This window comes from Nelumbo nucifera, chromosome 5 (assembly GCF_055504915.1).
Source record: "Nelumbo nucifera cultivar China Antique chromosome 5, China Antique-T2T, whole genome shotgun sequence".
Classification (NCBI taxonomy): domain Eukaryota; kingdom Viridiplantae; phylum Streptophyta; class Magnoliopsida; order Proteales; family Nelumbonaceae; genus Nelumbo; species Nelumbo nucifera.
In genome coordinates, this window is record NC_142653.1 from 58189470 (window position 1) to 58201426 (window position 11957).

The window sequence follows — 11957 nt, forward strand, 5'->3', positions numbered from 1 at the left end:
TATTTATGGATGAAGTCTGAAGTATAGACATAAGCCCAGCCTTCAAAGGCCAGACTAGATTATTAATGATCTCCCATACATTTGAACCTTTAGGGTTGTCATTCTGAGCTCTGAGAAAGCAAGGTTCAAAGTATCAATATGCATTGGTGCATAAAACATTTCCCATGTCATGGGAAGATATTCCCGATTGATGTATGGCTGCAATGGCTGGTTGGATTAATTATCATTCTATAGGTGATGAGATTGATCATATATTTTTTTGTAATAAGGTTTCATATTTAAGACTAGACATCCCATGGTGAATGTCGATAAGATATAGACATTATTATAATGATATAGTGGAAAAATGAGATTGAAACCATATGTGAAACATGCAAATTTTACACTAATATAACATCACCACAAATGCAATATCAAATTAAAATTTTCAGCAAAAACAAATATGTGAGTGGAAAATGTAATCTCACATTTCCTGATCAAACAAAAGTATAAATTTGGCTTGACCAGCATTTGGGAGAGTTGTTGTGATCGAACATATTTTGTAGTATAAGGCACATCAATAAAAGTATTCAAAGTTTGAAAGAAATCCCACGAAAAATAGTGTTAATAAATGAAAATCAATCACAAGGCTTCCTTTTATTGGCAAATAAAGGAAGAATTACAAGTCTGATTTATGCAAACTTTTCTTCCATAACTTATTGTTGAAATTCAAAGTAAACTAGAATAACAACAGAAACAATATTCCTGCTTGCTAGCACAGCTTGACATGATGAAAAGAATTGAAATTTTGCCTCTGTTCTTTTCCTTATTCTTCTTGTTGGATGCATTGAAATGTCCTGCATGCAAAAAAAAAGAAAAAAAGTAGAATGAAGCAATTAATTTGGGATTTTGCTTCTTCTATGTGATAGACAATTGTGTGATGAAGTAAAAAGCTAATTATTTAATGAGTTTTTAAAGGGGTTGTGGATTGATATGTTCATGGGTCGATGGCTTGGTCCATTCTAAGTTGGACTTGGACATGACTTCAGGTCCGTGGGCTTGGACATTCTCAAAAATGCCCACCCCGAGCTCAAGCCTGACTTCATAAATGCAGTTATTTGGATAGGGCCTCAAAACCATTTACCATGTCCATACCCTTAGATTTATCCCTTGTAAAATTTGAATATGGGCATATTAATTATAACCCACCCACCCAACCCCTAATGTGTGATTCTTTTCTTGATCAAGTGCGTGGCACTGCTAGTTCTGACTGAAAAAATGTCCATATATAGAATTGGTGTATTATATAATTACTGAACAGAGATAATAAATTGTAGTTCTAACAATACAATACAATTGATTTCAGTGAAAAAGTCAGATATTGTTACCTGAGATAGAAAATAAATTGTAAATTATGGTTGGTTCCCCTGTGAGTGAGCTTCTAGCGCACGCTTGAAGATGGAAGCATCTTCTCCTTCCATGGAAAAGTCATGAAAATCATTAAGTACAATCATGTTATTAAATTCATAGATTTCAAATTAATACTGACCTATATAGAGAACCAGAAGCCTATATAGCATAAAATCAAATCACAATACCTCCTCATCCTCCACAATTTCAGAAAGAATCGATTTCTATTCATCAAGGTCCAGAAAGAATCGATTTTCCACATCTTTTGAAATCCTACAAATAAATTCAAGTATGTAAAGTAGTCTTGGCTTTGGGTTCTATGAAGTTTAGAAGAAAAAATTACAAATATGAAAATAAACCCCAAGTTACAAAATAAATTAATATATTTCAAGCATAATTTCCTTAAACAGAAAACAAACCCCAATATCCGAGCCATCTTCATCTTCACAATTGACAAAATATCTATTATTCCATCATATTGAGAAGAGAAGTTGGGTGATTTCTTGACATGTTCTGAAAATGTCAGAGGTTTTGAAAATATTTACGGGAAGAACGAGAAAATGTACCCAATTGTTCTCGATTGTGTACCTACTTTAGTTAGGGAACTTACAGTCTAAGTAGTGGTTTTCCAGATTCTAACATCTCTTTCCCATACTTGTTGCTTAATTCTTCCATTGTCAGCCCATATGACACAATTCGGAACTCCTGTAGAAGGGGAACGCTTTGACGTTGAAAGGGGAAATGCAGCAGCTTTGGACATTCACGTATGGTCACATCTTTCAACAAGGGACAGCGAAAAAGATCACTACTACTGTTACGTCCATAGATTTTTATGAGGGATGGCAAAAACTCAAATTCCAACCACTGCAATTTGGGGAATATTATTGCAATCTTATCCACAGCATCCTCAAAAATTTCTTCCACGGAACTGCAATCATACACTTGGAGCCATTCTAATTGTAGAAGAGCACGAGCTATGGTGGCTGAGAAGATCTTTCTATATCCATGAAATCCACCCAGTATCACAGTTTTTAGGTTAGAGGGGGCTATAAGACACAGAGGATGAGCTTGAAAAAGGGATGGAGTAGCAAAGCCAAAGGGGGTTCTCAACAGCCTAGGGCAATATCTCACTGTTAAGGATGTTACATTTGGGAATAATATTACATCCTTGAGGATGCCCTCCTCTTTCTCAACAATTTCCTCTAGCAGAGGGCAATCTTTCATCACAAGTGTTTCCAATTTTGGAGCCCCTTGAGATGAGAGACCGAGGCATTTGATTTTGGGGCATGAATCGATTATCAGCTCTTTAAGGCCTACCAACTGCAGCTGCGGTGGATCATGATGAGTAGTACAAAATTCAGCTTCATTCTCCTTTCCCTTGGTAATAATTTCCTCTAATTTTTTACAATCCCGAATTTTAAGACATTTAAGGCTTGGAATCATGGCAACTGAAAAGATGTTTCTCAAACTTTGGCAACCATCCAGGACAAGGGTATTTAGGGCAGGAAAATTCACGAGAAGCTGACGGGACCCACTCCATATGCTTGTCAATTTCGGTAGAGATGTCAATGTCAAATATTTTAATAAACCATAACTGAGCACAATTGGAGCTGCTGCTTGTCCTTGATGATGATCATTAGAAAGGATCCCTTCAAAGTGGAATATCTCTTCCAGACTGGAGCAATCAAACACGCTAAGCCACTCTAAATTGGGAGCACCTTGATATGAGGAAAGGCATTTTAAACTTGGGCATGAAAAGATGCTTCTCAAACTTTGGCAACCATCCAGGTCAAGGGTATTTAGGGCAGGAAAATTCACGAGAAGCTGAGGGGAGCCACTCCATATGCTTGTCAATTTCGGTAGATATCCCAATTTCATATAGTCTAATAAACCATAACTGAGCACAATTGGAGCTGATGCTTGTCCTTGACGATGATTATCAGAAATGATCCCTTCAAAGTGGAATATCTCCTTCAGACTGGAGCAACCAAACACGCTAAGAGTCTCTAAATTGGGAGCACCTTGATATGAGGAAAGGCATTTTAAACTTGGGCATGAAAAGATGCTTCTCAAACTTTGGCAACCATCCAGGTCAAGGGTATTTAGGGCAGGAAAATTCATGAGAAGCTGAGGGGAGCCATTCCATATGCTTGTTAATTTCGGTAGTGATCTCAATTTCAAATAATTTAATAAACCATAACTCAGCACAATTGGAACTGCTTCAGCTTGACCTTGATGACGATCATCAGAAAGGAGCCCTTGATCAAACTGGAATATCACCTCCATATTCATACACTCTTTTACCTCAAGCGTTTCTAACTTTTGCAAGCTCTGGTGTAAGTTGGGGGTGACAATATTGAGTAACCCAGGGCATCTACGCACATATAAATATTTAAGTTTGGCCAAGGACTGGTCAGCTGCAGGACAGATTATTCCTCTCAGGACTTGCATGGATTCAATATGTAATTTCTCCAAATTAGTGAAGACAGCCAGCTGTGAAGATTTTGCAAGGACCGAAATGGGATGAGTGGGCCAGAGATATTCCACCTCATTGCATCCGCATATACTAAGAGACTCCAAACAATTAAACCCCATCTTATCATCTAATTCCTCCATACTTCTTACACCGTTGCAATCATACAATTGCAATACTTGTATTCTTTGTAATTGATTGGAACATACAACTTTGATTGTTTGGGCTGGCAGGTTTTTGAAACCTAACCAATTTACTGGGCTGTTTGTTCTATAATAATCTGAAATGCCAGTCATCCAATCAAAATCATAATTCATAGTACCATCATCACCATGCATCACTATAAAAAATCTTTTCAGGTCTTGGAAAACAAAACCATCTCGCAAACTTTTGGAAGAATTTTTTACCTCTACCATTACCTCTAGAGTGGTGAGGCCATGCAATGATTTCAACTCTGCCAAACTAGCTGCTGCTCTCTGCTCTTCTCCCGTTCTGATTCCTTGAACCTGCTCCCACTCGCAAAAGCTCCCAAACAGGTATAGTTCTTCCAGATGGGACCAGCTTGATATCACATTGGGTGGTATAATCAGACCTTTATTGTCTGATAAATCCAGCACCCTTAGATTGGTTAACCGTGCCATATCCGGCGGCAACCTTTCCAGATTACATCTATTTAGTCGGAGAATCACAAGTTGGTTCAAAGATCCAAGTACAGATATCTCTTGTTGTAACCCCCTGCATCCTTGTAGATTTAACGTAAGGAGATTTGTCAAGCACTGGATCGATGATAGGTTGCTGGGACCAATGATATTATTACTCAGATCCAGTGTTGTAAGTGATTTGATCACCCCTCCAAAGAAAGTATTTGGAATTTCCAATTTTGAACTACTTCTGAAATACTTTTGCAACAACAAAGTCCTTAGCCGCCCTGAAGATGATGATTCCAATAATCCATCAGCTGCAGGCAGCTTTTGTATATCATTATTCATCAACGAGATGGCTGTGTAACCTGCTGCAGCTTTGATAATGCCGGATTCCATTCTTGGCCACTCCGTCAGTCCTTTACCAGCTCTGACCATGAATAGTTCATCATGATGAGATCTATTACCAACAGCAACACGCCGTGATACGATTGAGATGGCCACATCACGAACTATATCATGCATTTTGATGAAATCCTGGCTCTCTCCTTGCAACAACAGAGAAGACGCTTTGAGCTTATTCACAATCCTACGGGTTTTGCGTCTTGCATCTTCAATTGTTTCAACATTTTCAAATACTCCCGCTCCAAAACAATACCACATCATTTCCTCTATTTCAATCTCATAATCCTCAGGAAACAGACAACAATACAAGAAGAAGCGTTGGGTTTCCACATCGTCCAGATAATCGAAACTCCATCTCACACATGTGTACACTTGTTGGTCCATTCCCTGCACAGACTGAGGTTCAACCCTTTTAAGTCCCTCCAATGCATCCTTCCATTCTTGTAAATCTTTCTTGTGTCTTAGTGCTCCAGCAACTGTTACAATTGCTACAGGCAAACCCTTGCACTCCTTAACCACCTCCCTTGCCACATTATGAAAATCTCCCTGTTCCACCCCATCACCCACTTTCCTTTTAAACAAACCCCAAGCTTCCTCTTCTGATAAGATGTCAAGCCGAATAATTGCGTTCCTCTCCACCATCACATCGCATACATCTTTGCTTCGGGTTGTGAGTAGGATTTTGCAGCACCCCCTCCTCTCCCTCTGTTTGTTGTCATCCAAATCCAAAAGGATCCCCAATTGCTTCAAATCTAAGTTTTTCCACATATCATCTAAGATAATAAGAATACTCTTCTCCTTTTGCAACTTTCTCGATAGCTTCTGTGCTCTTTCCAGTACATTTTCTTTTTCTTCAAATTCTAAGGGTAACATCCTTGCAATCTCACCTTGAATCTGTTTCAAGTATGGATCTTGGGACACCACAGCCATCACGACCTTGTCAAAAAGCTTCTCCTTCTCCACTTGTTTGCCAATTTCCGTCACCAGAGTTGTTTTTCCCACACCACCCATCCCATAAATCCCAATGACATGGACATTTTCATCTTTCAGTGCCTCTCTGATTTCCTTTATTGCTGACTCTCTGGACTTAAACATCTGAAAATCTCTATCACACATGAATTCTATACCAAGAGGAGGAGCTGGATCAGATACAACATCAAACCTGCCACCTTCTTGAAGCTCTTTAATGCGTTTCATCTTCTCCCCTGCTTTCTTACTTAATTGGTAGCGTGAGCCACAGTTAGGATACAAGCCCTTGAAGCAACTGCCATTCTCCTTAATTTCATTATCAATGAAACTATTTGTTTCATCTATAATAGACATCACATCTTCAAGCCATTTCGTAACATTATCCTTGATGTCTTCTCCCTTCCTCTCTGCTTTCTTTATCAACTTTTCAACGGATTCTTTCGTTTTCTCCAGTTCACGGACTTGCTTCCTGAGCTGCTCAATGTTTTCCTTCACCTTAACCACATTATTAACACGCTGCCCAACGGCTTCGAACACTGGTCCCAGCAAGCATTTTCCAATTTCTACTAAGATGGATGATACAAATTCCATGGCCATATCTGAAATTATTGTAAGAGAAAATGGAAATGAACTAACTCATTTTAATCTTCATTCCAGACTTTCATTCACAATATACAAAAAAGGAAGTGACAACTTTTTGTGATGAATTTAAGGCGCACAAATCTCACAATTCAATATTTTGCAAGAAAGAAAGAATAAACACTTGCCACATTTTCAAAGAACAACGTCAGCGGTGCAATTACCGTTGTCCTGATTTTCTAGAGGACAGTTTTGCCTATTCATTCAATTGTAATATCAGTATAAGGTTTATGTGATGAAAGCTTCTCCAACTTCTTGCATAAATATTGTTGTGCCAAAAACCAAAAAGCACAAAAGAAAAATGCAAAATAAAGAGAAAACATATTAGTTTGTGTTTGGTTGCAACGCAAATGAATTTGTATTGATGTAAAACCATGGCAGTGCAAATGATTTGAGTGTAAATTCTGACCTATTTTTATTTCAAATTTTAGCTTATTTTGTTTGATTGCGGTACAGATGAAGTAAATTAAGACATGAGGCAGAATAAAGTAAAATCCAAAACAAAATTAAATAAGAAATTGCATTTTTTACATTTGCACCCCTATGTATTTGTACTAATGCAAATAAATTTGCACTACAACCAAACACAAAAGGATTACTCCATTTCAAATCAAGTTGGTTCAATCATAGAATAGTCAAAACGTAAAACAAATCATTTGAACACCAGCAAATCCAAGACATCCAAAAATCCCTCTAGAAGAAAAACCTAACATGACAACCCTGAAGATCTACTACATGGTCAGTCTCGGCCCAAATTGGGCTCACATCCAGGACCTATACGCACTAATCCTCAACTAATGATAAAACCCAAAGACCAATCTGCATCCACTTTAAGGATAACCATCATCAAGATACCATTTGAATGATCAAACTTCTCCATGTGATGTGATACATCCCAAAATCCATATAAATCCATTTTTAACCACCTATGAAATCCAATTACCATTAAATTAGAAAAAAAAATCTATTTCCAACTAACTTAACCAAAAAAGACCAAAAGTTAAACCACTTAATTATATCAAAACTCAAATATTACCCAACCATTAAACTCAAGACATGTCAAAGTTTCTCCCCATCTCAAAACCAAACTCAATGGATGTCAAAATCCATCATGTGACCATTACTGGTGTAAATCATCATGGGTCTAAAAAACTTACAATTTAAGCACCCAATAAAAGAATCAACACCACAAAAAAGATTCTGGACCATCCACAAGCCCTTACTTTCAAATTTTACTACAAAATTTTGAATATTAACCATGAAATTTCAATGATTCCATCCTGATATTTCTCATTAGTTTTTCAATTTAGAGGCTCAAAAAGGTCGTTTCATGTTGACCCTTCTTACATCACCCTTATATTGACCCTATGTGTTTTGATGATAAACAAACCCATTGAGAGTAGTAATGAATGATTTAAGTGTGAAGTTGTAGTTATTGAGCTAAAATGTTTAACAAATTGCTATGAAGAATCCAAGCTTGAATGAAATGCATTGGGCGTCTATCAATTAACCTGCTCTTCTCCAAAGAAGAAGGATGATACCAAGAATTGAAAAGAAAAAAAAAATAACATCAAGTTCCAGTGATCTACATTATGTGTTAGTTTTTAAGACTTGATGTAAATTATTTGCATGAGATGCATTCTATGGGGTTGAACTTGACTAGATTTGAATGACCCTACCTTAGATATCGATGGATAGTATTAGCTCTAGTTCTTAGGTGTTCTTGAATTCATTCTTCGACTTGAACTATATTTGGAAGCGTAAAAAGATTTAATTCTCATGTTATCATTGAAATCAAAAAGACAACCCACCTATCTTTCAAATCTAAAGTTATTAATAAATCCTGAAGTATGTTCTAAGAGATGAACTCAATATATACTAGCTAGAATCAAAGAACAAAGGAGAGTTGCACAGAAAATGAATATGAGAATGGAGCTTATTTCCGCACCTCACTTTACTTTCAATTGTGCAGGGACACTTTCACCATCTCTCTCTCTCTGCTGCTGCTGCTGCTCAAGCTCTGCACTTTCAGTGGGTGAAGACTGCAGGTAGAAGGCAGCTCAATCCTAAAGAAACCAAAACAGTGAAGTTTTGGGCTAAGGTAAACAGTTTCACATAAATTAAGATCACCAGGAGGTTTCTTTAGAGAGAAATATAAAGTGTAACTTTCCCTCAATTTCATTTTCTCTCTCTTGAAACCAAACACAGTACATTGAAAAACTTTAGATTCCCCAAACAAAGGCAAAAGTCAAGCAGCCAAGTTTGAAATACTATTGAACGGGTCAAATGGGTCAATAATTCGACCATCCAAATGAACATGTAGCTAACTAAATTAATGATTTTGGCCAAGAACCAGTTAAGAGTGAAATTAAACCATTTTGGCCACTGATTTAGAAGCCAAACAGTCGACCATTCGGGTCAACTAGATTCGAAAACCATGGGATGTAGGGACATTAAAGACTTCCTTTGTGAACTTTGAAAAGTCTTAGTATTCGCAAGTAATTTTCTTCTTGAATAACTTTTGATTCAAAGAAATTTCAGTTGTGTCCATACATTTTCTTCGCCACCTTGTCCTTGCACCGATCATCCCATTTGATAGTAACACTAGTGGTTATAAAAGAAGATGCTCGTCGTTAGGGTCACTGAATTATTTGTGGCTATAGAAAGTTTGTCCCATTATCCATTTTTACAACTGTAATGTGGGTCATGCTAGGCATGTTCCGATTACTGCAGCTAGCGGGTCGTCTTGGGCACGGCCCAAATCCCTGGGCCATATTGATATTGGGCTTAGGGAGTCCAGGCCGTCAGCCCGATATGGCACTGACACAGGAAAATGTCTTGGCCTTGCATAGTTCATAGCGTAGCATGGCACAGCCCACATATATAATACAATAAAATATAAAAACTTCCGATGAAGTTTGTGACAATTATAAAAATCTCCCTTATAATTTTACTTTAATAAAAACCCCCTTATAATTTTAAAGAACTTAACAAAAACTTCTCTTCCATCAATGATCAAGACGAAAAACGTTAAATGAATTAATCATTTTTTTTAAATACCTATTTTACCGCTATCAGCATGTTATCCCCTTTTCCTCTCTCATCGATCTCTTTCTTCTTTAACTGGCTATACCTTCAAAACTCCATTTATTGTCCTCCACTTTCAACATCCAAGGTCATGTCCGTCCAGATTCTTACAGTGTTCCATCCCTTTATAGAGGCAAATGCTGAGGACTCGCATGTTGGGGCAAAGGAGTATGTGCATGGGTGTATACAACAGAGAAATGGTCGGAAAATCCAAACAGTGCAAAGTTTCAAGAAGGAATTCAGTAATTTCAAAATACTCAAGGATCTAAAGATGGAATTTTGCTGCAATGGTACTATTGTCCAGGATGCAAAGCTAGGCCAAGTTATTCTCAACTTCAAGGTGATCAGAAGAAGAATGTGTTGACATTCCTCGTTCAGGCCAGAATTGTGAAGAAGGACTAAACCTTATATATTTATGTTGATTGAACTAACTAATTACACTTTGTTTGTTTTGGCATGTATTCCCTCACTCAACTCTATAAACTTCCTTTGCAAGAAACCTAATAAATTGCATAGTTTCATTTCATGCATTAGTGGATTTCACAATCTTGGAGTTGGGCGAACCTTCCTTTTTGTCCTGATTTGAAACTAAATGAAATGATAACTCCCTTTCTTTCCTTTTATTAACCTGACTCAGCTTTTATACATGTTGACACTTTTAAGCATTGATGTTTATATTAGACCAACACATCACTTTGTTTCCTTTCGATGAGGTGAAGTCTTATGACTATAATCTTGTTCATGCAGGACTCTAAGTTTGATACTTCAATTGTGTGTCTCTTGCTGTCAAGGTGGGATGAATTGCTTTTCATTTCTATAAGACTTGACAGGTTAGGACTTCACCAATTGGCGCATCAATATGGCTTCATCAGTAGTAAGCCCTCGCAGACCTTCAATAGTCCAAAGTCCCTAGGTCCAAAGTTTCGTAGACATTCGGGTTCAAGGTCTTTTGGATTTAGGGATTAACTTGCATATAGCTTCTTTACCAGAGAGTCACAACATGTAGAACTTCATCAATAGTAGGCCCTCATAGACTTTCAATGGTCCAGGGTCCCTAGGTCCAGGGCTTTGTAGACTTTCAGGTCCGAGGTCTCTTGGATTTTGGGATTAGCTTGCATAGAGCTTCATCACCAAAGAGTGCCGCAAATATCTTGCTTCTTCATTTTAAGATAAATATTTCATATGGTACTGACACTCTTATTTTACTTATGCAGGTAATGACTTCCTCTGGCTCACCTTGTCACGATGTCTCTTCATCATCTCCTACACTCTCTGCCAAGGATTTTGCCTCAAAAAGGGTGGGTGATGGAGCATGTGGGGTCCCACATTAAAGGGACAGTTCATTTGTTTTCCTAGCATACTAGTAAAATCTCATGGGTCGAGGAGTGCTCATCACACTGAGCTCGTATTTGCCATTGATGAGCCGATGATAGGTCCTTATGGTCAAAGTGGAATTGAACTAGGACCACTTTCAAGGTTGACAAAGATTAGTTGGTATCCCAGGAGCCATGAAATGCAACAAGGGGATCATATTACTACGCCTAGGCAGCTATGCTTAAAACATCCCTTCCACCATACCGCTACAAATAACCGTTCATTTTCCTATATTGTAGAAAAGATACAACATGGGTCCAAGAAATGAGGTTTTAATCTAAGCCCAAGAGGGGAGATTCAATATCTTAGTGGATTTCAGGATTGGAGTCGTGAAGTATTCAATCGTCTTTGAGACATAGGGAACGTGAAAGAATTAAGTCGAGCGGTCCATGCAACTACTCGTGTGTATAATTGGCCTGATAGCATTTATAGTGCCCTATGTGAGGTTTGGTGCCCTGACATGAACACTTTTGTGACCAGTCGAGGTGAAATTGGAATATCTCTTTGGGATATCTGATAGATCTCAAGCCTTTCCCTTAGTAGAAAATATTATGAGGAAGTGATTCCGAGCTTAGAATTTTGTCTTTTAGTCCAGATGGTTTGCCTCGTACATTCTAGTATTTGTTCAAAGCCTATGCTCATCTTACCTTTGCAAATGAGAGGAAAGCAGGCCAGCTCTAAGAGGTGCAAATAAAATCCATTTGTCAAGTTAGGATTTCCTTGTGACCTTAACATTCCTTTGTCCTAGAACATTCAAGGCACATCACGAATGGCTCATGGCATTACATATAGCTTGGTTCCTCCTATGCTAGCAAGCATTTACCTAGGCCTTTCCAACACCTATGTGCAAGTGAAGTGGTCATCTAACTTCCTTGGGGTGTTGACGTTTGCATTTCCTAGAAATTACTTGTATGTTTGGGCAGGACTATACTTTGTCAAAGGTGCATTCACTAATGTTCTGTCAACTTACAGACGGCCTT

The 11957-nt window shown here is 37.9% G+C and overlaps 1 protein-coding gene across 3 annotated transcripts; it reads right to left on the reverse strand.

Annotated features, from left to right (window-relative positions):
- Positions 1-396: 396 nt before the first annotated feature.
- LOC104596839 (disease resistance protein At4g27190-like) lies at positions 397-9001 on the reverse strand. 3 transcript variants are annotated; one of them, XM_088887051.1, is made up of 5 exons: positions 8465-9001; positions 2000-6476; positions 1578-1662; positions 1368-1447; positions 397-836 (listed from the first exon to the last, which is right to left on the reverse strand). In XM_088887051.1, exons 2-3 carry the CDS (start codon positions 6472-6474, stop codon positions 1614-1616), a joined length of 4524 nt encoding a protein of 1507 aa, XP_088743177.1. In that variant the 5' UTR covers positions 6475-6476; positions 8465-9001; the 3' UTR covers positions 397-836; positions 1368-1447; positions 1578-1613. The 3 variants fall into 3 exon arrangements, with proteins under 3 accessions (XP_088743177.1, XP_088743176.1, XP_019053212.2); XM_088887050.1 differs by having other exon boundaries at positions 1368-1453; positions 1529-1662; XM_019197667.2 differs by having other exon boundaries at positions 1368-1453; positions 8465-9000.
- Positions 9002-11957: the final 2956 nt, after the last annotated feature.

Coding starts and splice junctions, on each gene's coding strand:
- LOC104596839 (XM_088887051.1), bottom strand. CDS start 6,474: ATGGCCATGGAATTTGTATCATCCATCTTAGTAGAAATTGGAAAATGC. Junction 1,663..1,999: donor GGAAAACCACTACTTAGACT/GTAAGTTCCCTA, acceptor ATTTATTTGTAG/GATTTCAAAAGATGTGGAAA.